This window comes from Drosophila teissieri, chromosome 2R, assembly GCF_016746235.2.
Source record: "Drosophila teissieri strain GT53w chromosome 2R, Prin_Dtei_1.1, whole genome shotgun sequence".
In the NCBI taxonomy this organism is placed as follows: domain Eukaryota; kingdom Metazoa; phylum Arthropoda; class Insecta; order Diptera; family Drosophilidae; genus Drosophila; species Drosophila teissieri.
In genome coordinates, this window is record NC_053030.1 from 22,734,825 (window position 1) to 22,758,340 (window position 23,516).

Below are 23,516 nucleotides of genomic sequence, written 5' to 3' on the forward strand. Positions count from 1 at the left end.
CGTATTCTTATTCTTATTCTTTTCCCATACCCGTTAATCGCGGGGTAGAAGGGGTATGCCTTGTTTGGGGAAGAGTTGGGCCGAGGGGTGCTTATCAATTAATCACTTTTAAGCATGAGGCATAGTTCCCACTTTCGAAACTCACTTGTGGAATCAAAGTTACTCCACACTTATGGCGCACACCTTATTTTGCGTGCGGCGCTTTTAAGTATGCAGCATATTCTGCTGCCAGACTGCCTAACGGGTATCCAGCAGTCGATGCTCCAGAGTACCGTTCCATCTTGCCGTTTTTCGGCCTTTGTGCGCGAGTGTGTGTGCGTGTGGCGACTTCGGCTCGTCTTCGGCTTTTCGCTGGGGCCTTCTTCGTTCCTTGCGAGCTGCCGCTGCCGCTGCTGGCGTCGCCGCCTCGGTCGCTGCTGGCGCTGGCGTCGCAGTCGCTTCCTGCTCTCGACGCTCGGGCTTTTTGGCTTTCTTTGCGCACGACTCTCGGGCATTTTGCGTTTGCACGTCAAGGCAGACGGACGACGAGGACGAGCGAGAAAGCGAAACAGAATCAGAATCCGAATCCGAAACAGAAACAGAAGCATAAACTGCGGAAACAAGTGGCGGCAAGTGGCAAGAGCTGAACTTCCGCACCCGGGAAACGGTCGCGTGTGCTACGCTGCTACGCGAGTGGAAATACGGAAAATTCGTACGCGAAACGCAACCAATTTTCCCGAGTCGGGGCGGCGGAAAAGCCGGCAAGAGTCCGCTGAAGAATCCCAACTATGCGTGCAACCACAAATCAAAATACGAATTTATGAAAAGTGCTCGCTCGCCACGCAAAAGTAAGAGTGCTCGTGCGTGGGCCATCGGCTAATTGCTCGTGTATCGGCAGCCACAGGTGGTGTTCCCAAACCCCCAACCACCGCCACGCCCCCCGTTCGCGCCGCCCACACCGCCACACGGCCAATTGTTGCGGCACACGCAGATTCGCAGAAGCGTAATTAAAGTGGGAGTCCGGGCGAAAGGTCAGCGGCAGCCGCAATTAGCAAATCTAACAGTTCCAAGAATCGACTCACTGCAGCCCCCATTAATTGGGGCCCGAATCTCCAAAGCGGGGAGCCGACGCACAGCGTAACAGCGTAACTCCCCCAAGAAAAAGTCGCAAGGAAATTCATTTTTATTTTTTGCCCGTTTTCTTGGCCCAAGGAGAAAAGTGGGTGGCAGCTGGGGGATTTTGGGGGGATTTTTGGGGGCAGCAGGCAGCAGGCGACGTGTGTCAAAGGTTTGACAGGCCTTAATTGAGCGGAGGACAGAAAATCAGGAGGCGAGTAGCGCGGGGGTGGGTGCGGCAGGAGGGTGGCGGGCGGCGGGTGGAGGCGACTCCGGGCGAGGGCATCGCATCTCGGGTTTTTCAGATTTTCGGATTGTCGGATTTTCGGCTTTACGGATTAGAAGCGAAACGCAATTTATTCCTCCTCGGGGCAGGCAGAGAATTAAAAGTCGGGCAGCAACACAATATCTCGTATCCCAGCGCATTTGTGGAGCTTTCATCCAAGGAGAAATTGCAGACATTCAAGTTTTTAACGTTATTAGAAGTGCTAGAGATGTTGGAAAGTAGTATTTCTATAGTTTGAAAAACAAGTGGATTAACGCTAGCAAAGTTTAGAACTGCAAAACTTACTGAGAAAGCGGAGTGTTTGTCTATTTAAGCGGGGACTTGAGTTCATAAATTATGTAGCAGAAAAGACAGCATTTTGTGAAGAGCTTCTGATTCAATTTAAACGTATTAAGTAAACTATTCTGTGAATTTCGGTCGCCAATTAAAAGTGGCCTCTAGTTCAATTAATAAACATGCGCCCAACAAGAAATTAATCCAATTTGCCGAGCATTGAAACCATAGTTATCTGATACGCCAATCAAAAGGCAATTCATTTAACGAAAATTGCAAATCAATTCGCACTCAAAGGTTGTTTCACCTAGTCAAAACCCCAAGAAACCCCAAAACTCCAATAAAAGAAGAAAATAAGTGAAAAATAAGCAAACAAAGTGAACTAAAAGCAAGGAGCACCATGTCGCCAGGAGTGGAGCTGCTGCTGCTGCTCCTGCTCAGCCCGTCGCTGCTCGCGGAGATCTCCCACCTGCCGATGGCCAACAACCGCATCATCCTGGACTCCACGGAGCTGCTGCAGAACCCGCTGGTTCCGGACACCGGTGTGCCGGCGGCCAGGGCGACGCCAGTTGCGCCGCAGAAGTGTCCTTCGCTGCAGCGGTACCGCAAGATGCTGAAGGACTTCGACGACCTGGAGGACCTCTACGTGGACGTGCCCGTGCACATAGCTCTGGCGGAGCGGCAGAGGAAGCGGTGAGTGCGGCTTGGCTGCGACTTTTGCTTTCTGGCTTTTTGGCTTTTTGGGTTTGTGACGATGGGTGGCAATACGGCTAAGTGCGCTGGCGACGCCGCCTGCCACACAAATCAAATTACGGCCAAACAAATCCGAAAGATGGCCGGAGGAGCCAAACTTAGGGGCGCCTCTCCAAGTCCAAAGAAAGCCGCCAGGAGCGGGAGCTGGAACGGGAGCAGGAGTAAAAAATAATTTATAACCACGACGTGTGGCTGGCCAAACAAAAAACCATCCACAGCCAGATTTTTTACGCTCCTCCATGTGTGTGTTTCCGTAGCTCCTCTTCTTATTTGTCTAGTGTGCGAGTTTTGTTGTCCTTCCAGCTGCCACCACAAATCGCACTGTGGGGCAGGCTGAGTTGCTAGTGAAACCTCTTGGACTGGGACACGTGTGTCACTTTAATCAATGATAGGAGATGGAGAATGAAGCTAGATTCTTAATAATTTCATTTAAGAGAGTAGCTATTCTTAAGATAAAAGTTCCTAAATACACAAACTCGACTGTATTGGCAGCCAGCTTAAAGTTTCTTATCCGAGTCTGCCCCACTGTTTCCACTGCGTTGCACGTGGCGTATGAGTAACGTTCTTTTTTTTACGATTTTCATTGGTTTCCAATGGGCCGCAGCTTGGGCCTGGGTCAAAAGAGGCCCGTCACGTTTTCGCTTAGGCTCCGGACTCCGGGATTTCAGTTTTCATCTTCTCCATTGAGAACGTGCACCCAGTGCCTAGATTTTTTCCCGTTTTTGCGACGCGGGGAAACTGGAAGCCCGCGGCTCGTATAACACTCGATCATTTGCCACAGAATGCCACAGCAAACATTCAAATTAATGTCGTGGCTTGTCGTCAACTTCTTTTCGGTTCGTTTTTAGAGTTTTTTCTCTGCATTTTCGTTCCCTCTCGTATGGAGTGTACATCATTGTCGCGCGACCCGGCGAGAGTGCTCCAATTGCCCCAGTGCAGCTCGAGTGACCAGCCAGATCCGAGATCCGAGATGGGAGATGGGAGATCGGAGATCCGAGAGCCCAGATCCATCACTAGAACCAGAGTACGTGACGTTCGGCTCGAGTTGCCCGGCTTGCTGAGCGTGTGAAAGGAGCGAGTGGGCACTGTTGCTAAAGAGCCGCAGCTTTGGCAAGAATCGCGTTTATGGCGCGTGCAGCCATTAGGCGTTTTGCTAGAATCAGCAGGCCATGCCCATACCCATACCCATTTCCATTCCCACTTCCATTCCCAATACCCATTTCCATTCCCATTCCTAGGGGCCCCGTGCGTATCCTTCCACGCCATGCCGCCAATCAAGGGGAGGACGCATTATACTTTTGCGCAAACAAATCATAAATATTAATTTTACGACTTAATTCGACGGCGCAATATGCGCTCCCGTTCGCGTTCCCATTCCCAGTACAGAGTACGCAGTGCACAGTTCCCGATTCGCATTCGCAAGTCGATCATTCAGGACGCGGATGCCACTGGCGGCCACCTGTGGCATTCGCTAGTTGGGGCAGCCAGTCAGTGGCCTGAAATCAAAACAAACCCCAAAACTGCCGGAAAGGTGATTGTGTGGCTGCCTGCGGAGGAACCGCCTCGACTGGCGGATACCTCTTAAAACGAAGTGTTCTGAAAAATTATGGAGATGATTATGTGTCAGAAGTGAATCAGTAATCCTTACCTACTTAATTCCACATAGGTTTATTTTGTTTATTTTTCAATGCATCATTTATATTAAGAGGTTTTAAGTTCCCTGGTGCAACTTTTCACCCCGTTACGAAGCAATCCACCAACTAATCCCCCCTCTCGGCCGACTTGTGCAGGGAATGGAGGCAAAATGTTGTTAATATGTTGATGCTGTTGTTTGATTGTTGTTGGCGTTGCATTTTTATGTGCGCCGCAGGCTCGGCGTGTAAACAACTTTTATTGCCGGCCGACACTCGGCAAACCCGCCCGCATCTCCAGTTTTATGGCGTGAAACTATTTATTTGTAAGCGCATCAAAGGAGCCACAGGCCCAGCAACAAATTGCCATAAAATGCGAAGCATAATTTAGTTTTCGACTTTTTGTTTTCGGGTCGCAACCGAAACTACGCACGCAGACCTTGCCGGCCGGCCAGCAGAAGCGAAAGCAAAACAAACTGAATTTCGCACAATGACCAATGCCCCATCATCATCATCAAACCCAGCAGCCACATCCACATCGACATCCACATCCACATCCACATCCACGTCCACATCACTTCACTTCACTTCACATCGTCGTCATCGTTGTGCGCCGCCAGAAAAGATCTCCTGCGAGTGGGCATGTAGTGGGTATAGTATTTTTAGCACTCGACAGAGTACGAAAATACTCGGCCAGACGCAGTCCGTCTGAGGCTGAGTCTGCGGCATGGGAGATGTAATGGGAATGGGCATCCGAGCAGCAATCGGAATCGGAATAGGAATCAGCATCAGCACCAGCATCACAATCGGAATCAGAATCAGAATCAGCAGAGAGATAGCCAAGTGCAATCCAAAGCGAACCGAACAGACAGAGGGGCGTCGCTCCTAGTCGGACGACTCGTCAGCATAGTTCAATAGTCTAAAATTTCCCAATCCCAAAGAGCAGGGGAGAAGGGGAAAAGGGGAGGGATGCCACAGGGGAAGGGAAAGCCATTTTCGAATTACGGACACTAAGTGCTCACTGTGCCCATTTCGGTGTGAGTAATTGAGTGCGTCTTTGTTTCGCATTGTTTGCGGCGTGAATCACTCACAGAATCAGAATCAGTATCATCGGAATAATAGAGATATCAAATAATTGTTATGTTCTTGGCCGACAACAGGATCACAAGTGAAATGGGAGACTGCTGGACTGGGAGACTGGGAGAAATGGGCTAGTGGGCGAACTCCACTGGCACTTGGCTTGGCTTGGATGATGAGTAATCCCCGGCACTCAGTGTCTGCCACCAGATCCATTAATGAAAACAGATGATAAATTGTCTCAACAAGTTGCCGTGGGAAATATGCAAGGCGCAATCTGATTTATGACTCCAAATATCTAGTATCTAGTGGATTTCATTTGAATGCTGAAAGTATCCGCAGCTACTATTGAATACTTTATAGAATGTTTTATAGAACCAATTCGTTGCTATTTATGCTGCGTATCTTCTTCAATTTTATTTATGGAAAGTAATCCACGTTTTTATATGAATGACTTAAGCTCCAGCAACCTAGTTTACTGCCCATTCAGTGGGATTCCCCAAGAATCAGCGTATTTATTTCCCGTAACTCACATAATTCGCCAAAAGTTGTCCCTTCTCCGCGGCGCTACTTGCAATTCCATTTGGGATATTTTCGACTCGAACCCAAACTTGGGCCATCTGATATCGGAGCGATATTTGTTTGGCTGCTGCTGCTCTGCAGTAACTTCCTTTGCAATCAGCGAATGCGCCACTTATGGGGATATCTGCTTAACTCGTTCTTTATCTCTGTTTTCGCCCGGAGTTTTCCCAGCCAGCGGAGCAGTGAAACAGTGAAACAGTGGAGCAGCTGGGAAAGCTGGGAAAGCTGAAGCTGATTGTCAATTTGCGGAAGGCGGAGGCAGCTCGTCCCCCCACCCTCCTGTCCACTCCACCCGATGCCAATTCCAATCCCAATCCCAGAGGCACGGACACGGGCACAGACTCCCCGCCGTTGTTGTTTGCAAAAATAGAATTTTGTCTCTGATTTTAAGTATTTCGCGTGAAAAGTAACAGAAGCGACCCGAGCGGCACGGACCAGACCAGACCAGACCAGACCACCATACACTATGCTATACTATATTCTATATAGACTATAGACCAGACAAGCGCCCCAGACAGCGGCGGAGGAGGGGGCATGGAGGGGGGACGACGGACTGGGGATTGCCAGTCAGAGTCACAGTCACAGTCAGAGTCAGTGTCTCTCAATTGCAAATTTATGTGAATTGAGTCAATTTTATCGCAGCCAGCTAGGGAGTTAGTTTGGGTTAGTTTACTTTTGACTTGTTTGTCCCTGGAAAACTTTGCGTCGTTTGACTGGCGTAAATCGAACGACTGGAGCCACTTGAACTTGGCGCTGCCAGCGGTTGTCCTTTGCTGGTTTCCCTCCTCTGCGCTGCCTCCTCCTCCTCCTCCTCCCGGCCCTACTCCTACTCCTGTCCTGCTGCTCGCTGCTCCTGCTGACCAGCTGGTACCGCCAGCTGCGGATCAGCAGCTCGCCGAGGAAGGTGAGGGCGGCGCAGCAGCTGCCCACCACCAGGATGAAGAAGGGTCCCTTCAGGTGCTCCGTGGTCAGGACGATGGCCGTGTCCGTGGCCTGGGGGCGCATCTTGTTGATCCTGTTCAGGTACGTGTTGTTGTACCTGAAGTCCGCGTCGATCTTCTGGAAGATGCCCACGTCGCGCATGAGGCGGATGATGCTGTTCATCTCGAAGAGGAAGGGGAAGCCCGCCTTCATGATCATCTGCAGCGGACTGCTGAAGACGTTGTAGGGAAAGGCGTAGATGACGTCCGCCAGCGGGGACTGCATCGTGTACATCCGGTTGCTGAGGATGCAGCGCTGGCCCCACTTCACCGCCTCCAGGTTCTCCGTCTGCGGTATGAACTCCGGCGAGGTGTTGTACCTGTTGAAGATCCACATGTCGTCGTCGTTTTCGAACCAGTCGCGGCTCTCCTCATGGCCGCCAAAGGGAATGCCCTCCTCCAGCACCTCCGACAGCTCGTCCAGCTGGTGCAGGTGGCCGGGATCCTGGAAGGTGGCTATCATCTTGGACGTGTACGTGGCCACCACGTTCAGGCCGTACAGCGTGAGGCCCATGAAGAACACCCTCGTGGCCTCGCAAATGGGTCGCTCCTGGACGGCTATCGATATGGATACGGCCAGCGCATTGATGGCCGTCAGACTCAACTGTTGGTAGTACTTTGGCTCCGGCAGAATCTCGACCAGGGTGAACCAGAACAGCCAGCTTATGACGAGGATCAGGATGAAGCCCAGCCAGGTGTATGCTTCGAAGATGCCCACCATCGCCTGCCAGGCGGGTCGTTTGTCCGCCAGCTTGATGTACCAGGTGTGCGCATCCTGCAGATAGGTATCGGATCCCCAGAAGTGGTCGGCCACCTCGTTGTCCGGATAATAGCCGCCGAACACAAAGTCGCACTCGTTGTTCTGCACCTTCCCCAGCAAGCCAGTCCAGTTGCTAGGACCCTCCATTTCGCCACGTGACTCCAGGCTGCAGGTTTGGTTTACCTAAACAGTGGGTAGTTAGTTCTTAGCTTAGCACAAAAGGGTGCGACTCACATCGAAGTTTAGGCGATTCTTCATGAATCCCAGGATCCTCATCTCGAGTCCCAGGATGCAGTCGGCCTCCACGAAGGGAGCGGAGATGGAGGAGCAGACGAAGAAGGTGCAGTTCCGGGGACTGAATCCCGAGACGTAGTCCACCATGGAGGCCTTGACCACAGCTATGTTGGGGTAAAGTTCGCCATCGTGGCACTGGCCCACACTCTGCACATTCAGAATCCGGCAGTTCACGTTGCTGTAGTAGTCGTTGACCAGCAGATTGTAGTTCATGGAGGAGTTGGCGTAGAGCAGCGCCACTCGGTGCACGTAGAACAGGTGCATTAGGTCCTTGAAGATATCGGTGGCTACGCCAAGAGCACGATTCCGCAGAGTGGCATTGTGGAAGAGCACCAGAAAGCGTGCTCCTGGATTCCAGGATCGCATCGTAACAATTTTGTTCTTCATCAGGTCTCTCAATCGACTCACCGAGTCCACCACTATCACATAGTTGTCCGCCAGGATCAGCTCCCCCCTATCCTTATCGTGGTTCGCATGCGCTATGTTGAAATCGGTGGCCACGCGCATCTGGAAGAGCTCCTCCCTGTGCGGCGGCCCCGGATTCGTGGCTGCCTCGTTGATGAGCTTGCTGAATCCCTGCAGGATCTGGTCCGCGGGACTGGACAGATTGAAGGCGTTCACCAGCATCAAGTTGTAGGCTCTGGTGAAGCGCTCCGACGGCTTGCGGTAGAAGAAGATTTGGGAGAAGCTATCCAGGCAGCTCACTCCGGCCTTCCACACTTCGGGTCCCAGGTCCTTTTCGGGCAGCATGAAGATCACCGTGTTGGCCGTCTCGTTCGCAGGATTCACAATCCCCTGGACGGGAGGGAAAATCTGCGCCAGAAAGATGGTAATGATGATGATGGTGATGACACCCGGATTATTGCACCACATTATTGCTTCTGTCACGTCGCACAATTGCGAATTAACTGCGGCTGGTGTGAATTTCAGTGGGCAGGTGATGTGACGTATGTCCTACACTCCATTTCGTGGGTATATGGGTTTCAGGTCTTTGGAAGAACAAAAACTAACTAAAATCGGTGTAATATGATAATGCTGTCCATGTAACACCCACTGCTGGCTGGTAGATACAAGTGCATTAAGTCATTCGGGAGTTCGGCATCCGGAAGCGCATTCAACTTTCGCCTTTGGCCGATGTTTGCCTTGTATAATTGACTGCTGTCAGCGTGCCGACAACGAGGATGCCCCCAAAAACAACAACAAAGGCAACAAAGGCAACAGAAATCAGCAAACAATCGCCGTTGCAACATGCAAGGCTTAAATTAAAGCAAATATTTGCTCAGTCGCAGTGGCGCCGCCGCCAACAATGGTCGAAATGCATTAAAACACTCCATCAATCCAAACCTTTTGGCAGGGCGGCCAAAAATACGACGGACCCACTATATGGTTCTATATGGCATAATGGCTATGTGGCACCAACTTCTGTTCGCTCGTCCGGCTTGCGGGGGATGATGACGTGGAGGATGGGCCATGGCGTTGGCCGGAAGTAGCCGGTCATAAAAATAAAACTCGAGATGGCCGGCCATCGCGCCAAGTCAATGAGTCATTTGCTGCAATGGCATGGTCAATGGCCAGTGGCCATCCTGCCCCTCGAAAAACTGCATCCTTGCCCAGCTGCGAGCAGCCAGCAGCTAGCTCCCTGTGTCCATGTGCCCCATGCCGCATGCCGCATGCCCCAGTGTCCATGTGGGTGTATCGGCGAGCTCATTTGTCTCAGCAGTTTGTCATTAGAAAAATTGCTCGTAAATTTCGCATTTAATTACAATACAAGAGCCAGCAAGTTCAGCAAAGGGCCAGTGCCCAGTGCCCAGGGGACTTGGACTCAATCTTTGGTTGCAACAAAGTTGCAGCAGCATCAGCGAAGATGGATAAACAAAGCTGGCGAAAGCACAGCGGCAGTCGAAGAGTGGATACTCTTTCTGATAGCCCATAATCAAAGCGACTTGCTAGGCAGAGGTAGCTAGAAGTATGCATACTTTTAAACACAATTGTAGGGTTTGTAAGGGATATAAGTTGTTGCTCAATTAAAGTATAAGACAATAGTCCAAACTCACCCACTATCTCAACAAAATGATCTTCTATTCGTGGTAAGGGTATGGCCAAAAGCAAAAGCCGCTGACTCACTTGGCTCAGTTCGGCGCAGACAGGCGGCAAAACAAATTGCGTGTGATAATTTAGTGTCATCATTTTTGACAAAGGGCGTTAACAGCTCACTTACTCCGCCCCTCGAAGAGCCGCCTTCATCTTCATCTCGTTCTGCGTTTTCCAGATTTGTGCTGAACCTGAACGACTCGACGCCGCTAACGATTCGCTTTTCGGCGCCCGTGGGCCGCAAGATGTACTACAATCAGACAGGTAAGTCCGCCCCCTTGTGGAGCCGAGTCCGAGTCCCTCCTTCCACTAACCACCTTGCCTCCTTCGGCTTGCCACCGCCTCTGCAGGAAACCCCCTCCGGCCGGCGGCAGTGGCACCTGGGCCAGGTGTGGCTGTGGGCAGTCTGGTGCTGCCCTGCGCCCTGCGCGGCCAGTACGACCTCTTCGTCCTCGCCCGCCACTCGGGAGCCCTCAAGGTGGACGCCCTGGCGGAGCATCCCCAGCACGACTGGCCCCTCCTCAACGCCACGCACCGGATCGCCATTCGCACCCAGAACCGCGTGCGGAAGCGCGAGATGATCGTCAAGTGGGAAATGAGGTGAGCTCTGCTTTGATGCTTCTACTGCACCTACTCATATACTCATATATCACTTACTCTAAATCGTTTCAGCAAGTTCGATTTCCATGCCATGCACTATTGCCTGGTGATTCAGCGACTCTCCACGGACACGCCGCGGATGAGCTTCAGCCACTTCTGCCAGGCGGTGTCCGCCTACGCGGAACAGCGACCCATGACTCCCAGTTGCGCGGCGGCAGGTGGTCCGCTGGAGGGGATTTGGGGTACACCACCGCAGCGGGAACGGCGGCTCAATCCCCGCCAGAATGTGCACATCGTGTGCACGGGGAAGAGGCGCCAGCAGCTGCTGCGCCGCCTGCTCCCGCGGAGCAGCTACCACCTGGACCTGTTTGGCGTCCACCAGGGTCGCCAGAACCTCACCCTGCGCCTGGCCAGCAGCCAGGTGAACTTCAACCGCACCCAACCACTGGTCCTGAAGCAGCAGGCCCTGATGCAACTCAAGATCGGCGGGCAGCACGGCAAGCAGGTGTACAGCTTCAAGGTGCCGCAGACGACACGGCAGCTGGGGGAGCCATTCATGAGGCACCTCCTGATCCCCTGCTCGGGCAGCGAGATCCGGGTGAAGCTGCTGCGCCAGCGCAGCGAGGTGGGCCAAACGGAGGCCTTCTACAGTCCCACGTACATTCGGCAGAAGGGAGTGCTTCCGGGGCAGCGGTATCTCATGCGGTTCGAGCCCAGCAACGACGATGAGGCGTTGCGAGCCCAGAAAGTCATGGTAGGATCATCACACAGCGGACTATGTGGTCTGGTCCAGAATGTACTATATATTACTACTTTCCAGGTGGCCCTGAGCAGCGAGGCTCTGTTCCGGGATTTGCCCGAGCTGCCGCAGAACACCACGGTCTTCAATGTGCGCACGCGGTGCAGCAGAGCCACCATTGCCTGGAATGGCTCGCCGGATGAACGCGAGCTGAGGTAAGCTCCAAAGTCTTCTATTAAGCTATTTTAACTGAATTGCATTCCCCTCGACTGGCAGCTACTGCATCATTGTGTTCAACCTGCCACAGCGCAACCGCAGCGTGGTGGACTTCACCAACTACTGCATGGACTTTGCGCCCAAGCGGGTGACGCACTACAGGAACTTCGCGCTGATGAACTGCAGGGAGCGGCAGCAGAGGTGGGTTCGGAACAGTCTATATGTAAATGATATGCCATAATATGATGTACCACTCAGCAGTGCGGACAACATCGAGACGGAGACCATACTGAACCTGATGCCGGGCTACAGCTACCAGGTGTACGTGACCGCCAACCTGAGCATGGGCAAGACGCTGCCCTACCAGGCGCTGACCCTCCACATGGCCAGCCAGTGCCTGGACGGATCGCACGAGTCCTTCTACTAAGCGCTACTCCCCAAACCACAAGCCAACCAAACCCAAAGCCCAAAGCTTCGCTGCATTTTCGAATACAAACACTGAACTATCCGTCGTTGTAAAGCTACCTTATCCACTACGATTACTACCTACTACTATCCTACAAGAACTATGCTGGTTAAAAGACTATACACCTAGCTCCATATACGAGTACTATATATATGTATAAACATATATATATATACAATAACAATAGCGAGGCATGTGTTGTGTGGGCGCGAGTGAGTGTGTGCGTGTGACTTCTGATTGAGTTGCCATTTGATTCCAAGTATTCGCGAGTGCTTAGTTTTGTAATTTTTGTAAGTTTTGTAATCCGTATTCGTAGCTAGCCGTTAAATGTTTATAAACTGTGTATAAACTGTTTCATTGGTTGCCCACTCCGCTTTATTCGATAAGCTCGTTTTCTAGATTCTAGCCCTAGCACTCCTAGTTTAATGTTTAACGTTAATGATAGTTTCGCTGTTAAGTTTACACCGTAGTCGAGGCGTTTTGAGTAGTTCTTTTGTACATTAAGCTTACAGTTAGCTCTACACTAGATTGATATATGCATGTACCATGTCGGACATGCGAACAAACGAACATATATGTTGAAAGCATTGAAGCGTTGAAAGCGTTGTATTTTTTGAAGCCGAACTTATGCAACCGAAAGGAGACAATAAACAAACAAATGTGCTATACTCGTAAAGGACGAAGGTGTCGCAAATAAATGTGAACCACTGCTACCGAACACTGCTGCCAATTTGGAAAGGTGTTTTACTCCGCCGCAGCAAGAAGCTTTTGGGGCACGAATGGGAATGGGATGAGTGATTGCCTCTCGTATCTTCATCATCATGGCGATGGCGTGTGCAACGAGCTGCGCATAATAATGACAGCGGATGGCAATCTGGGCGATAAGCGGCACCCGATAATGAAACATTAAACTAACCACCACCCACTATCCACCACCCATCGGTAGTCGGTGGCCATAAATCTCGTCGGCTCGGCGGCAGTTTGCTCGCGGAAGCTTTCAGGTTCGCAACCCTTGCGCGGCATACTTTCGGGCTCCAGTGCGCCAATGGCCCTGCTCCACTACACCTTCGACCAGCTCGAGTTGTACCTAGAATGGGCCTTCGCGGAGCGCGGAGAGGCCACGCCGAAGCCCTCCATCCAGCCGTTTCCGGGCGTGTTCGTGGGCGATCTCAGCCAGCTGAACGGCTTCAAGCGGCACGCCTTCTCCGCCGTGGTGGGCGTGCTCTTCGTGCTGGCCTTCTCCGGCAACCTGGGCACCCTCTACGTGAACACCCGCCGCAAGCTGCGGCCCTTCTTCAGGGCCTGCCTCATCTCCCTCGCCTGCAGTGACCTCGTCTCCAGCGTCTTCTGCACCGTGTCCTACATGGCCCAGTTCCAGGCGGAGTATCTGCAGCTCTGGGTGAGTCTCGAGAAGATTGAGCACACATGTGATAGTAACTAATTGCAAATCTCCCCAGACCATTGGTGGCTTCATGTGCAAGTTCGTGCCCTTCATCACCACCACGTCGGTGCTGTCCGGCAGCCTGACCCTGGTGGCCATCGCCCTGGACCGCTACCTGGCCGTGATGCGACCCGTGCTGGGCTTCTGGAGTCCCGACAAGCGCTTCAGCACCCTGTGCATGCTGCTCATCTGGGCCTGCTCCATAGGCTCCTCTGGCCCGCTGCTGGGCATCTACGACTACCAGAGGATCTTTCTGCTGGACGTGGAGGACTCTGGCGAGGACACTGGCGAGGAGAGTGGCGGGATGGAGGTGCAGGTGGCCACCGCTGTGCCCGAGGAGCTGGTGGTCACCGAGCTGGAAATGGTGCACATGTGCCTGGCCGGGGACGTAAGTCAACGACTGACTGGACTGGATAATCGCTTAATACTCGCTTAGTTGACAGCGATTAAGGGGATTTGGGCGGGGGGCTGTCAGGTTGTTGAATCAATGTTCGGATTATCTTATCAGCCGGGTGGAAAACAATTTATGCAATTCTATTAATATTCCGTTTCAGCACGACGTCGGACTCTACTACGTCATTCTGTTCACCCTGATCTTCCTGCCCTGCATAGTGTCCTTCCTCTGGCTGAATGCCGTGATTGCGAGGCAGCTGTGGCTGCGGCGGCACTACCACCAGGAGCAGCAGGTGCAGCAGCAGGAGCCCAAGGAGGGTCAGTTCAAGACCATGTCGAATGGCAACGACCTCCTCATGCCCTCCACCCTGGTCAGTGCCATGGGAGTGGCGGTGCCCTTTGCGCTGGAGAAGACTCCCTTGCCGCCCAAGAGTCCAAGTTCACGGGCCAGGGATCCCGGCAAGAAGACCACCGCTGCTGCTCTGGCCAGGGAGGCGAGGCACCGCCGGATGGTGGTGGTGGTGCTGCTGATGATGGCGGTGTTCATATGCCTGCGACTGCCCGCCTGGGTCTTCCTGATCATGCGGCTCTTTGGCTCCTACTCGGAGCCCATCGACTGGCTGCTGTACTTCAGCTTCGGCATCCTGAACCTGTTCAGTTGCGCCCTGAACCCCATCTTCTACACCTTCCTCACCCAAACCATCCGGACAGTGTCGCTGGTCAAGCAGAAGGTTCTGCGCTTCCTCGGCTGCCCGCCCGGCAAAGTGCAGGATGGCATGCCCACGGATCAGATGGACAGGAGCAGCTGCTGCTGCGGCCTGCGGCCACCCACCTTCAGCTGGAGGTGCCATCCCAGCCATCCCAGCCGCGATGGGGCAGCAACCAGCGTGATCCGGGACGTGGACCAGCCGGATCCGCACTCCGACCAGGTGCAGCCGGATCCGAGTAGCCTGCGCCGGTTCCTCAGCTACAAGCAGGAGGTGTTCTCCATTTACAAGCAGTGCGGTGACTCGTCGAGTGCGTCAATCGAGTCCTCCGCCTGATAGGCGCTGCTCATAAATCACCCGGCTGCACCCGGCTGTTTGTCGGATACGGATGGCCCAACGGTGAGCAGAAGCCCAGAACTTGATTGATGGATCCAGCCCCCATTCAGTCGCAAAAACGGTTTGTCACGGTGGGCATATCACCCACGAATACAGTAGCACGCATATAAGATATAAGCTCACATATTATGTACCTCGTCTAATGTGTAAATATGAGGAATAAAGCGAATGGGTGTTGGCAGCTAACTAACCATTAACACTTGGCACACTCGCCATGGGGAAGGTCTTAGTCATTATCATAACCCAAACTGAAGACCTTCCAAGTGCCACTTTAAACTATATATAGATAACTAAGATGGCTATTAAACTTGGCAAATTATAATGCAAAAATGTGTGTGAATGTGACTAGATTTGGGCAAACCAGACTGTTTTTGGTCATTTCTAAAATCGTAGTTATTAGTAAACGGAACCTAAACTCTAGCAATTTGAGTCATGCCAAAATATCAAAAGTGGTCGAAACGAACGTTAGCAAAGAGTTAGCCTGACTGGAACACTCATTCCAGAGTCAGCAGATCGTAAACGAGATAATGAGGCTGTATTGCAATAGAACTAGATTGTATCATATACTAGGGGCTTCCGCTTGGAACAATGGGTAACAGATCTGCTGAGAGATGAGTAGTTAATTGCCAAATGTCGGGCACGCCAGGCCCCAAGCCCAGCTATGGGCGAAAGCTCTCTCCCATTTTCTCTCTTCGGCTCTCTTCCCATGAACTTTTGGAGCCCGAAGCTCGACTCAAAGCTGCGTCTTCGTCGTCGTCTTCTGGCATTCAGTGTCGGCGGTTCGCGGCGAGCGGTTGGATTGCGGATTGTTTTGGGCGGTGGAACGCGAATTCTTCAGTGCGGCGGGTGAAATCTTCGGCGGCAGGCAGAAGAAACCGAAAAAGCGACAAGTGTGGAGTGCATGGCGTACCGAAAAAAAGAAATAAAAAAGAAGAGATTATAATTCGGACTGTAAAAGTCGTGAGCCAAACAAATGAATCGCAAATAAATGAGGCCAGTCACCGGAGCAGAGAGCTGCGAGTTATGGCACAATATTGTTGCCTATAAATAGTGTAACTGAAGGAAAGAAAAAGTGGCAGTCGCCGAAGAAAACGCACAACAAAAAGGGAAAGAGCCGCGCTACAAATCAAGAAATCAAGAAATCGAGAATTCAAGAAAACAGAAATCGAAAGAACAAAGGCGGGTTCGTTGTGGGTCAAGAACGAAAGTTCGGCCCAAAAAGTGCCCCTTTCGGATCGATTGTGCATTTTCGAGCGCTTTTCGAAGAGGTAAATGGTAAATGGTAAATATGCGAAGTTTCTGTTTTGCTCCGTGTTTTGGTTCGGTTTGGTTTGGCTCAAACTCACTTCGATCCGAAACCAGTTGCCCGCTTTTCTACGCCGCTGCACTGCTACACATTTCGTCAGCGGAAAAACACGTTTGCGCATTTCACTTTGAGTTTCTTAACTTGTCACGCATGCGCAGACCGTCTTGCGAAATCCCCGCCTTGTTTCACTTTTCGCAGCCCATTCTAAGGATCCCCAGCACTCACCTCACCATTCCACAGACTTACATACTCGTATAAGGCTGAGATCCATCCAAGTGCGAACTTCTGGTTACGCGCTTCTTTGCGCTTTCGTTTGGCTCTGGCATTCTGGCGTTCTGTTCTCCGTTTCTATTTGCGTGCAGTTTGCTGTACGCGAGCTATTCGAGGTGGCGATGTGATGAGTGGCTGGCTATGTGGCTGCATGTTTAATTAGCCCCCGCTAACCAAAGTGTTCGGGCCACAAAAGCAAATAAATGGGCCAGTATTTGGGCATGACGAGGCTGTTCCCCTGGCCACTGACCACTGACCACCACCTCGTCCATACGAATGGCAAACCAGCCACACGCACTCCCCAAAGCTTGACCATGAATACCAAGTCCGTGGAAGATCGAAATGTCTTCGATTGGAGGGAAGTGGAGGGAGATCGGAATAAGTCATTTTTCTAGCACCTACGTGCCTTAAATAGCAATTCATTTGTGTAAAGTCATCCGTGCCTCGGGTTAAATGGGCCAATTCTGGGCCACATTCTGCCGATCGAAGCTTTCTTTTGTGAAATCAATTAAGAGCTGTCAATCACTCTTGGGAAATTAGCCACGAGATTTCCAAGGGAAAGAAAAGAAACTCACTTTCGTTTTCATCTTCCATGTCTTTCCTAATTATTATAAAACCAGAAATGTCCATTAAGACATTACATGCAGCGTGACCGCGACTGCAGCATTATACAATAGACTCTAACCGCCAAATCAACCAGTTGGACGCAGTGCGTCGAGCTCTGGGAGATTACTATTCAGATTCAGATTGAGGTGGTAGGTGGTAAATGGTATGGGCGTGGGACCCACTCCATTTAGCACATGCCGAGTGTTTCCGACATAACAAAAGGGGGCGAGCGAAGAAATTATATTATCAAAAATAATTTCTAAAGAAAGTGAAAGTTTTTCGGGCGCGCACACATTTTTTCCCGTTGCGGCCCTTTTCTCCCGGCAATCGAGCCATCGAGCCCAAAATGAATGGGGCTAACCCCCAAAAAGCTGTGAATGAGAAAGCTGGACAGCAGAACGGTTGGGGTCAGCCGCAGATGGTGTGTGGTGTGTGTTGTGTGGATGGTGTGTGCCAAAAATCCAAAATACAAATCCATTGTGCTGAGCACGTGCTGCAGGTGTAGTAAATATGCCCGATGAAACCGGTTGGCCGAAGAGTCAAAGAGTCAAAGAGTCTGGCTTTCGAGCGTTTGATAGTTTTGTAATGCCTTTTTGATGGCTGTAACTTGACCTGCATTCAGCTGGAAATTAGTGTTGTCCTCGGTTAACCTTGTCCGCGAAACGAGTTTTCCCGCCCTCTGCATCAAAGTGTTAATAATGCAGTTTTACTGCGACCAAGCTCAGTTTAGCGCCCTAGAGAAGCACTTTCGATTTTCGCTCGAGGCACCGCGACAAATGAAAAGTGTTTGCACCCTGTTTGCACCTATTACCAGACGCCGGCGATTTCTCTGCTCGTCCAGGGGCAATGTACCTTCGTGCGACACTTGTCCGTCGTCCGTCGTCCGGCTGTCTATCCATCCGACTGTCTGGCTCCAGCTCCATCTCCAGCTGCAGCTCACGGATCACGGATAATGTATGAGCAGGCATGGTCGGCCGATTTGTTGTGGCCATGCCAATTGGACGGCATTGAGTGGGGCGCATAATGTGGGTGTGGATGTGGATGTGGGTGTGGGTTTGGCCCCCCACAAAGCACGAAGCTCCCAGAAAGCCGCCGCCACGAGCAAATCAATTGGCTTTAGTTGTTTTGTTTACTCGCACTTGATTGTTACTTTGTGGCCGTGTCATGTGATACAAATGTGTGTTTGCCTGGGTGAACCATCCACTGGATGCCTCGAGAGATGACCCAGGGTCAAAGACGCCTCTTGAAGTGTTTTGTTGAACGCCAATAATAATTAAATTCCTTAAATGTCGCATAAAGCTGTGGCTGCCAAAGTAAACTAAGCATAGTATTCACAAGAAATCGTTGCACAAGTGTTTAATTTAACGCTTACAAGTTTATTCGCAACAAATAAATTCAATACCTCAGCAGCTTATCTAAACCATTTCGTTGTTTAAATCCTGTTGGGGGGTAAACATACTTATTTATACTGCGTGCTATTTACTTCACACTGATAAAGCCATTTCCTCCAAAAACAACTGCAGCTTGATAGCGCAGCGCCAGCGAAAAGCAAAAACTTCTGGGCAAATAGAGTACACAAGCTCTTCAACCAACTACATCTGGCATCTGGGCAACAGATGCTGATAAGGCTAACTGATAAGGCGACCTGATAAGGCCATCTCAGAAATCAGTGAGTGGGTTGTGATGCTGTGATTCTGTGAAGTGGCAACAACACCCGCTATAAGCTGATATTATAAATACAGCAAACAAGAGTCGCCGGCAAATGTATCTGTCAATCCGAATGAAGCGCCGCCACAATTCCATCTAATGTGGATGCGGATGCATTCCCCGATTGGCCGACTTTGTCGATTTGTCCTGTTTGCTCCTGTTGGCTTCTGTTTGTGGATGTTGTGAATGTTGCTGCTGTGCTGTGGATGTCGCTGCTGTTTGTGAATGTTGCTGCTGTGTTGTGGGCGTCCAAACACGTCTGCCATTACAGCTAACGAGATTTTAAGTGCTGTCAAATGTTGATGAAAGCGACGAACACCAGCAGCACACAAATTGAAATTCAGATTTGGAATCCCCAGTGACGAGCCAGCGGAAGGGTCAACTGGCAGTGAAGGGGGGGAGTTAGTTGGCAAGGGGCAATAGGATTTGTGGCCAGGCAACGTAATGCGACAAAAGCCAAGGGGCACTTTATGGTCTGCATGGAGGAGATACCTTTACGGCTGAATAAATGAGCAGGACTCGCAAACAGGTTTGGCTCAGTCGCAGATGTAATAACTCGGTACAAATCATGCTGACTTTTGGCGTGCAAAGGCTGATGGATTTTCCATGGGCAAAAGCATAGAATACACATGGCCATGCCTTCTGGAAAAGTCTTGCAAAAACTTGGCAAATATTTCCATTGAGCTGCCAGGGGGTAAACACGCAAACGCGTAGCTATAAAAGAGTTATGGCAGCCGGTTTACTTGAGAGCCTGTCCCCTGCATTACATAAATGTTTATGATGCTACCCATTAATCAGGCAGGCAGCGAAAGAAACTTCACGCCGACAGCCAAAACAACGACAGCCGAAAACGCTGATGACATACCACACCGTTGATGAACATACTCCTACTCCTGCCTACAAAGGCGGCGTAATGGAACTCGTTCCACCAGATAATGACTCTCGACTCTCCAACTCCACCTCCAACTCCAACTGGCTGTGGCTGTCTCTTAATATTATTGTTTTCTTTTTCCGGGTAAACCCGGCTATGTAGGTCAAGCAGCACACTCCACTCCAGTCCACCACACCTGGTTGAACCGTCGAACCTGGCGTAGCGAAGTCCGCAAGTCCCCACATTATCCACATTATGACACAGCAACAGCCGCCGTGGCCGAGTCCCAGTCCCAATCCCATGGCCAGTTCCAGTCCCGGGGGAAAATGCTGGCTCATCCTGGCACTCACAGCCGTGCTCCCACTGGCAGAAGGTGAGTAAATGAATGGAAATAAATGGAAATGAAGTCAGTGTCTAACTGAGACCTCCCACCCGCCGCCGCAGTTGGAGCCCTGCCCTTCCTGTTCACGCACATCAAGCCGCAGATCAACTGGACGCAGCCGGAGATGGAGAGCTGGGTGATTGAGGAGCAGCCGCGCAGCATCCAGCCGCACCTGGAGCCAGTGCTCCATCCGAACCGCACGCACCGCGTCCTCTCCTCGGACGGCACGGACGCGGAGTTCCTGCAGCGGCTGGTCAGCATCCGGCACAACCAGACCGCCAGCTCCAGGATGCTGTGGTACGATGTGGCCGGCGGAGATGGCCTCGTGTACCCACCGTTCGTGGACAAGGCCCTCAAGCTGCTGAACCTCAAGCAGGTGGCCTTCGAGATCGAGAACAGCGTGATGTCCAAGGTGACCTGCACCGCCTGCAGAGCGGGAGCCGGCATGCTGCAGCACCAGATCCAGTCCGGCAAGACGGATGCGGAGCTGATCCGCATGATCACGGACTACTGCACCAACCTGAACATCCAGAGTGCCCGCGTCTGCCAGGGCGTGGCCCAGCTCTTCGGCAGCGAGTTGATCTACGTGCTGAAGCGGGTGAACCTCAGTCCCGATGAGCTCTGCAGCTTTGTCATTGGCGATGGCTGCGCCGACGTGTACAATCCCTACCACGAGTGGGAGGTCATATTCCCGCCAGTGCCCAAGCCGCCGCGCCTCGCAGATCTGCCCATTCCCATGGAGGCGGCGCCCTTCTTCAAGGTCCTGCACATCTCCGACACCCACTACGATCCCCACTACGCGGAGGGCTCCAATGCGGACTGCAACGAGCCGCTGTGCTGCCGACTGAGCAGCGGGCGTCCTGCCACGCCCAATGCGGCTGCAGGGAAGTGGGGCGACTACCGGAAGTGCGACACGCCCAAGCGGACGGTGGACCACATGCTGGCGCACATAGCGGAGACCCACAAGGACATCGACTACATCCTGTGGACGGGCGACCTGCCGCCGCACGACGTGTGGAACCAGACCAAGGAGGAGAACCTGGCCATCATCAAGGACACCGTGAAGCAGATGGTCGACATGTTCCCCGGAGTGCCCATCTTCCCCGCTCTGGGCAACCACGAGAGCGCTCCGGTGAACAGCTTTCCGCCGCCCTACGTCAACCAGGTGGACATCTCCATCAGTTGGCTCTACGACGAGCTGGACATCCAGTGGCGCCGCTGGCTGCCCCAAAGTGTGACCCACACGGTGCGGCGCGGTGCCTTCTACTCGGTGCTGGTGCGACCTGGATTCAGGATCATCTCGCTGAACATGAACTACTGCAACAACAAGAACTGGTGGCTGCTGCTCAACTCCACGGATCCCGCCACCGAGCTGCAGTGGTAAGGAAAACCGATGGAAATAAGAACTATATCTCAATTAAATATTTACCGTCCAGGTTCATCTACGAGCTGCAAAGTGCGGAGTTCTCCAACGAAAAGGTGCACGTCATAGGCCACATTCCGCCAGGACATTCGGATTGCCTGAAGGTCTGGTCGCGCAACTTCTACAAGATCATTTCGCGCTACGAGAGCACGGTGACTGCCCAGTTCTATGGACACACGCACTACGACGAGTTCGAAATGTTCTACGATCCCCACGACCTGAGTAAGTCCCTATCCTTCGGAGCTATCTATCTAAGCATCCTCATGTATTCCCCGTTTTCAGACCATCCGAACGGCATTGCGTACATTGGACCCTCTGTGTCGCCGTACTACGATCTGAATCCTGGCTACCGAATCTACTACGTGGATGGCGACCACGATGCGACGACGCGCCTGGTCATCGACCACGAGTCCTGGATAATGAATCTCAAGGAGGCCAATCTGTACGGCTACCCCATTTGGTATAAGCTCTACACGGCCCGGGCGGCGTACAACATGAAGGCGCTGCGTCCCAGTGACTGGAACAACCTGCTCAACGAGCTGACCAACAATCAGGAGCTCTTCGAGCTGTACTACAAGTAGGTTTCATTGCTCCGAAAGCAACAATTCTACAAGGTTTCGGGTCCTCCTTTCAGATATTACTGGAAGAACTCCCCGGCGCGTCCCACCTGCGATGCGGAGTGCAAGAAGCGGCTCATCTGCGACTGCCGAAGTGGGCGTTCCCACGACCGGAAGCACTTCTGTGCCGAGGTCGAGTCGAAGATCGACGAGGAGTCGTCCAAGTCCTGGAAGTCCTGGTTCTACAAGGGATTGACCAATTCGTAAGCACTGTTTGTTTCAACTATGTGTGGTGTGCTGTGGTGTCGGTGTAACTCGACTTGTAATTGTAACCAATCACTTTGCTTAAGCCATCAGATATTTGTAGTTGTTTGTTCGCCATGCCGCATTTTCAAAACACACTATTACTGCATAATAACACATTTTATTTTTCGCACTGGTGTGGTCCATGCAACAACTAAAACCTAACAACTTTCGATCGAACAGCGCCGAGGAGCGGACTGAAGTGCCGGCGGCCACCACCACCGACGGCTATGGCCCTCTCGATGTGGTGATTGTAAACGTTGGTGGTTGATTTACTAAGGAATAAGGACTCTGTACATTTCACTGGTGGCCAGATTCTGTAGAGCCCATAACAATAAATAACCTACACACTCACCCGCAACTCTTTGTTCTGCCCAAAAGCTATAGCCTCCTGTCCTCCATCACTTACCTGCCCAAATACCTGCTCGGATATCGCTGATACCCAGCCGAGTCGATCGTTTGAGGTCCGCCAACTGCAAGTCAATGCAATCGCAACGAGGGAAAACTCCTACCCCATAAGTTTACTATGTGATAACTAGTGCTTAAAACCATTTGTTTAGTGTACGTTAGCGTTTACGCAATGATGTCCCAATACTGCCCGCCTTGAAACCTTACAAGCGCCCCTCGGAAACTGAGTCAGTGAAGAATAGTCATTTAACTGTAGTCGAGTCGATGCTGTTGCCCACCACGCAGCATTTGTGGGCGTGGTTGGTTGCGCCCCTCTACGCAATGGAAATTGTTGAACAAATTACCTTTTAGACACCTAACTGTAATGCTAATCTAGCTCTTAACATAAATAAAGTGCAATTATTTTTATAAAACAATATACTTTTGTTTTTTCGGCTTTGTTTTCTATAATAAAACAGCATAATTTCTTAAGCTTTGAAATCAAATTTGAATTTAAATTTACCGGCGCTTTGAGGCACTTTCATGCGTCTTACATCACTGCTTTTAACAGCGACGTAACAGCAGACAGCAGTGTTACGTTACGTAGTGCGCATCGATAACAGGCGGTGGCTATCTGTAATCGACGTAATGTATCGAAGCTGCGCGGGAAAATTGAAAAGCAAAGCAATTGATAACGAGCAATGCGAATGGATAATTAGTAATTAAGGTAATAAAATAATGTAATGGTAATGAATAAAAATCCGAACAAAGGAAAATATACACTCATAATTGTTTCAAAAGGAAATTCGTTATAAACTAAACATTGCATTGCAAGTACTTTCATGGATATGTATTAAGTATTAATTAATGTAGAGTCTCTGGACATGTAACAACATCAATTAAGGCATAACAAACTCGCATTGT

General features: G+C 51.4%; 4 protein-coding genes across 12 annotated transcripts; 3 read left to right on the forward strand and 1 right to left on the reverse strand.

Moving 5' to 3' along the window:
* Positions 1–515: 515 nt before the first annotated feature.
* LOC122612466 lies at positions 516–12,561 on the forward strand. Of its 6 annotated transcripts, none has more exons than XM_043786113.1 (8): positions 516–883; positions 1,952–2,347; positions 10,001–10,086; positions 10,173–10,422; positions 10,495–11,176; positions 11,243–11,376; positions 11,438–11,578; positions 11,636–12,561. In XM_043786113.1, the coding sequence occupies exons 2-8, from the start codon at positions 2,055–2,057 to the stop codon at positions 11,802–11,804; spliced, it is 1,755 nt and encodes a 584-aa protein (XP_043642048.1). In that variant the 5' UTR covers positions 516–883; positions 1,952–2,054; the 3' UTR covers positions 11,805–12,561. The 6 variants fall into 6 exon arrangements, with proteins under 6 accessions (XP_043642048.1, XP_043642047.1, XP_043642049.1 ...); XM_043786112.1 differs by having other exon boundaries at positions 516–827; positions 1,813–2,347; XM_043786114.1 differs by having other exon boundaries at positions 516–827; positions 1,966–2,347.
* LOC122612467 lies at positions 6,366–8,604 on the reverse strand. Its single transcript, XM_043786117.1, has 2 exons — positions 7,672–8,604; positions 6,366–7,620 (listed from the first exon to the last, which is right to left on the reverse strand). Exons 1-2 carry the CDS (start codon positions 8,602–8,604, stop codon positions 6,367–6,369), a joined length of 2,187 nt encoding a protein of 728 aa, XP_043642052.1. The 3' UTR covers position 6,366.
* A 327-nt stretch (positions 12,562–12,888) lies between the features above and the next one.
* On the forward strand, positions 12,889–14,955 carry LOC122614196 (gastrin/cholecystokinin type B receptor). The gene is made up of 3 exons (XM_043788718.1): positions 12,889–13,242; positions 13,301–13,672; positions 13,839–14,955. Exons 1-3 carry the CDS (start codon positions 12,889–12,891, stop codon positions 14,718–14,720), a joined length of 1,608 nt encoding a protein of 535 aa, XP_043644653.1. The 3' UTR covers positions 14,721–14,955.
* Positions 14,956–15,558: 603 nt separating this feature from the next.
* Positions 15,559–22,980, forward strand: LOC122612100 (sphingomyelin phosphodiesterase). 4 transcript variants are annotated; one of them, XM_043785487.1, is made up of 7 exons: positions 15,559–16,048; positions 19,703–19,913; positions 19,985–21,302; positions 21,359–21,567; positions 21,628–21,922; positions 21,980–22,165; positions 22,587–22,980. In XM_043785487.1, exons 2-7 carry the CDS (start codon positions 19,796–19,798, stop codon positions 22,642–22,644), a joined length of 2,184 nt encoding a protein of 727 aa, XP_043641422.1. In that variant the 5' UTR covers positions 15,559–16,048; positions 19,703–19,795; the 3' UTR covers positions 22,645–22,980. The 4 variants fall into 4 exon arrangements, with proteins under 4 accessions (XP_043641422.1, XP_043641420.1, XP_043641421.1 ...); XM_043785485.1 differs by lacking the exon at positions 22,587–22,980 and adding an exon at positions 22,389–22,559 and having other exon boundaries at positions 15,559–16,062; XM_043785486.1 differs by lacking the exon at positions 22,587–22,980 and adding an exon at positions 22,389–22,559 and having other exon boundaries at positions 15,559–16,055.
* The last annotated feature ends 536 nt before the right edge of the window (positions 22,981–23,516 follow it).

Bases quoted from the DNA above. Each gene is read 5' to 3' on its own strand.
- LOC122612100 (XM_043785485.1), top strand. From the start codon at position 19,796: ATGACACAGCAACAGCCGCCGTGGCCGAGTCCCAGTCCCAATCCCATG. The intron at 21,568-21,627 runs GTAAGTCCCTAT...CCCCGTTTTCAG, and splicing joins CTACGATCCCCACGACCTGA to ACCATCCGAACGGCATTGCG. The intron at 21,923-21,979 runs GTAGGTTTCATT...TCCTCCTTTCAG, and splicing joins CTCTTCGAGCTGTACTACAA to ATATTACTGGAAGAACTCCC.
- LOC122614196 (XM_043788718.1), top strand. From the start codon at position 12,889: ATGGCCCTGCTCCACTACACCTTCGACCAGCTCGAGTTGTACCTAGAA. The intron at 13,243-13,300 runs GTGAGTCTCGAG...AAATCTCCCCAG, and splicing joins CGGAGTATCTGCAGCTCTGG to ACCATTGGTGGCTTCATGTG. The intron at 13,673-13,838 runs GTAAGTCAACGA...ATTCCGTTTCAG, and splicing joins ACATGTGCCTGGCCGGGGAC to CACGACGTCGGACTCTACTA.
- LOC122612466 (XM_043786113.1), top strand. From the start codon at position 2,055: ATGTCGCCAGGAGTGGAGCTGCTGCTGCTGCTCCTGCTCAGCCCGTCG. The intron at 2,348-10,000 runs GTGAGTGCGGCT...TGCGTTTTCCAG, and splicing joins GCGGAGCGGCAGAGGAAGCG to ATTTGTGCTGAACCTGAACG. The intron at 10,423-10,494 runs GTGAGCTCTGCT...AAATCGTTTCAG, and splicing joins ATCGTCAAGTGGGAAATGAG to CAAGTTCGATTTCCATGCCA.
- LOC122612467 (XM_043786117.1), bottom strand. From the start codon at position 8,604: ATGTGGTGCAATAATCCGGGTGTCATCACCATCATCATCATTACCATC. The intron at 7,621-7,671 runs GTGAGTCGCACC...CCCACTGTTTAG, and splicing joins AGAATCGCCTAAACTTCGAT to GTAAACCAAACCTGCAGCCT.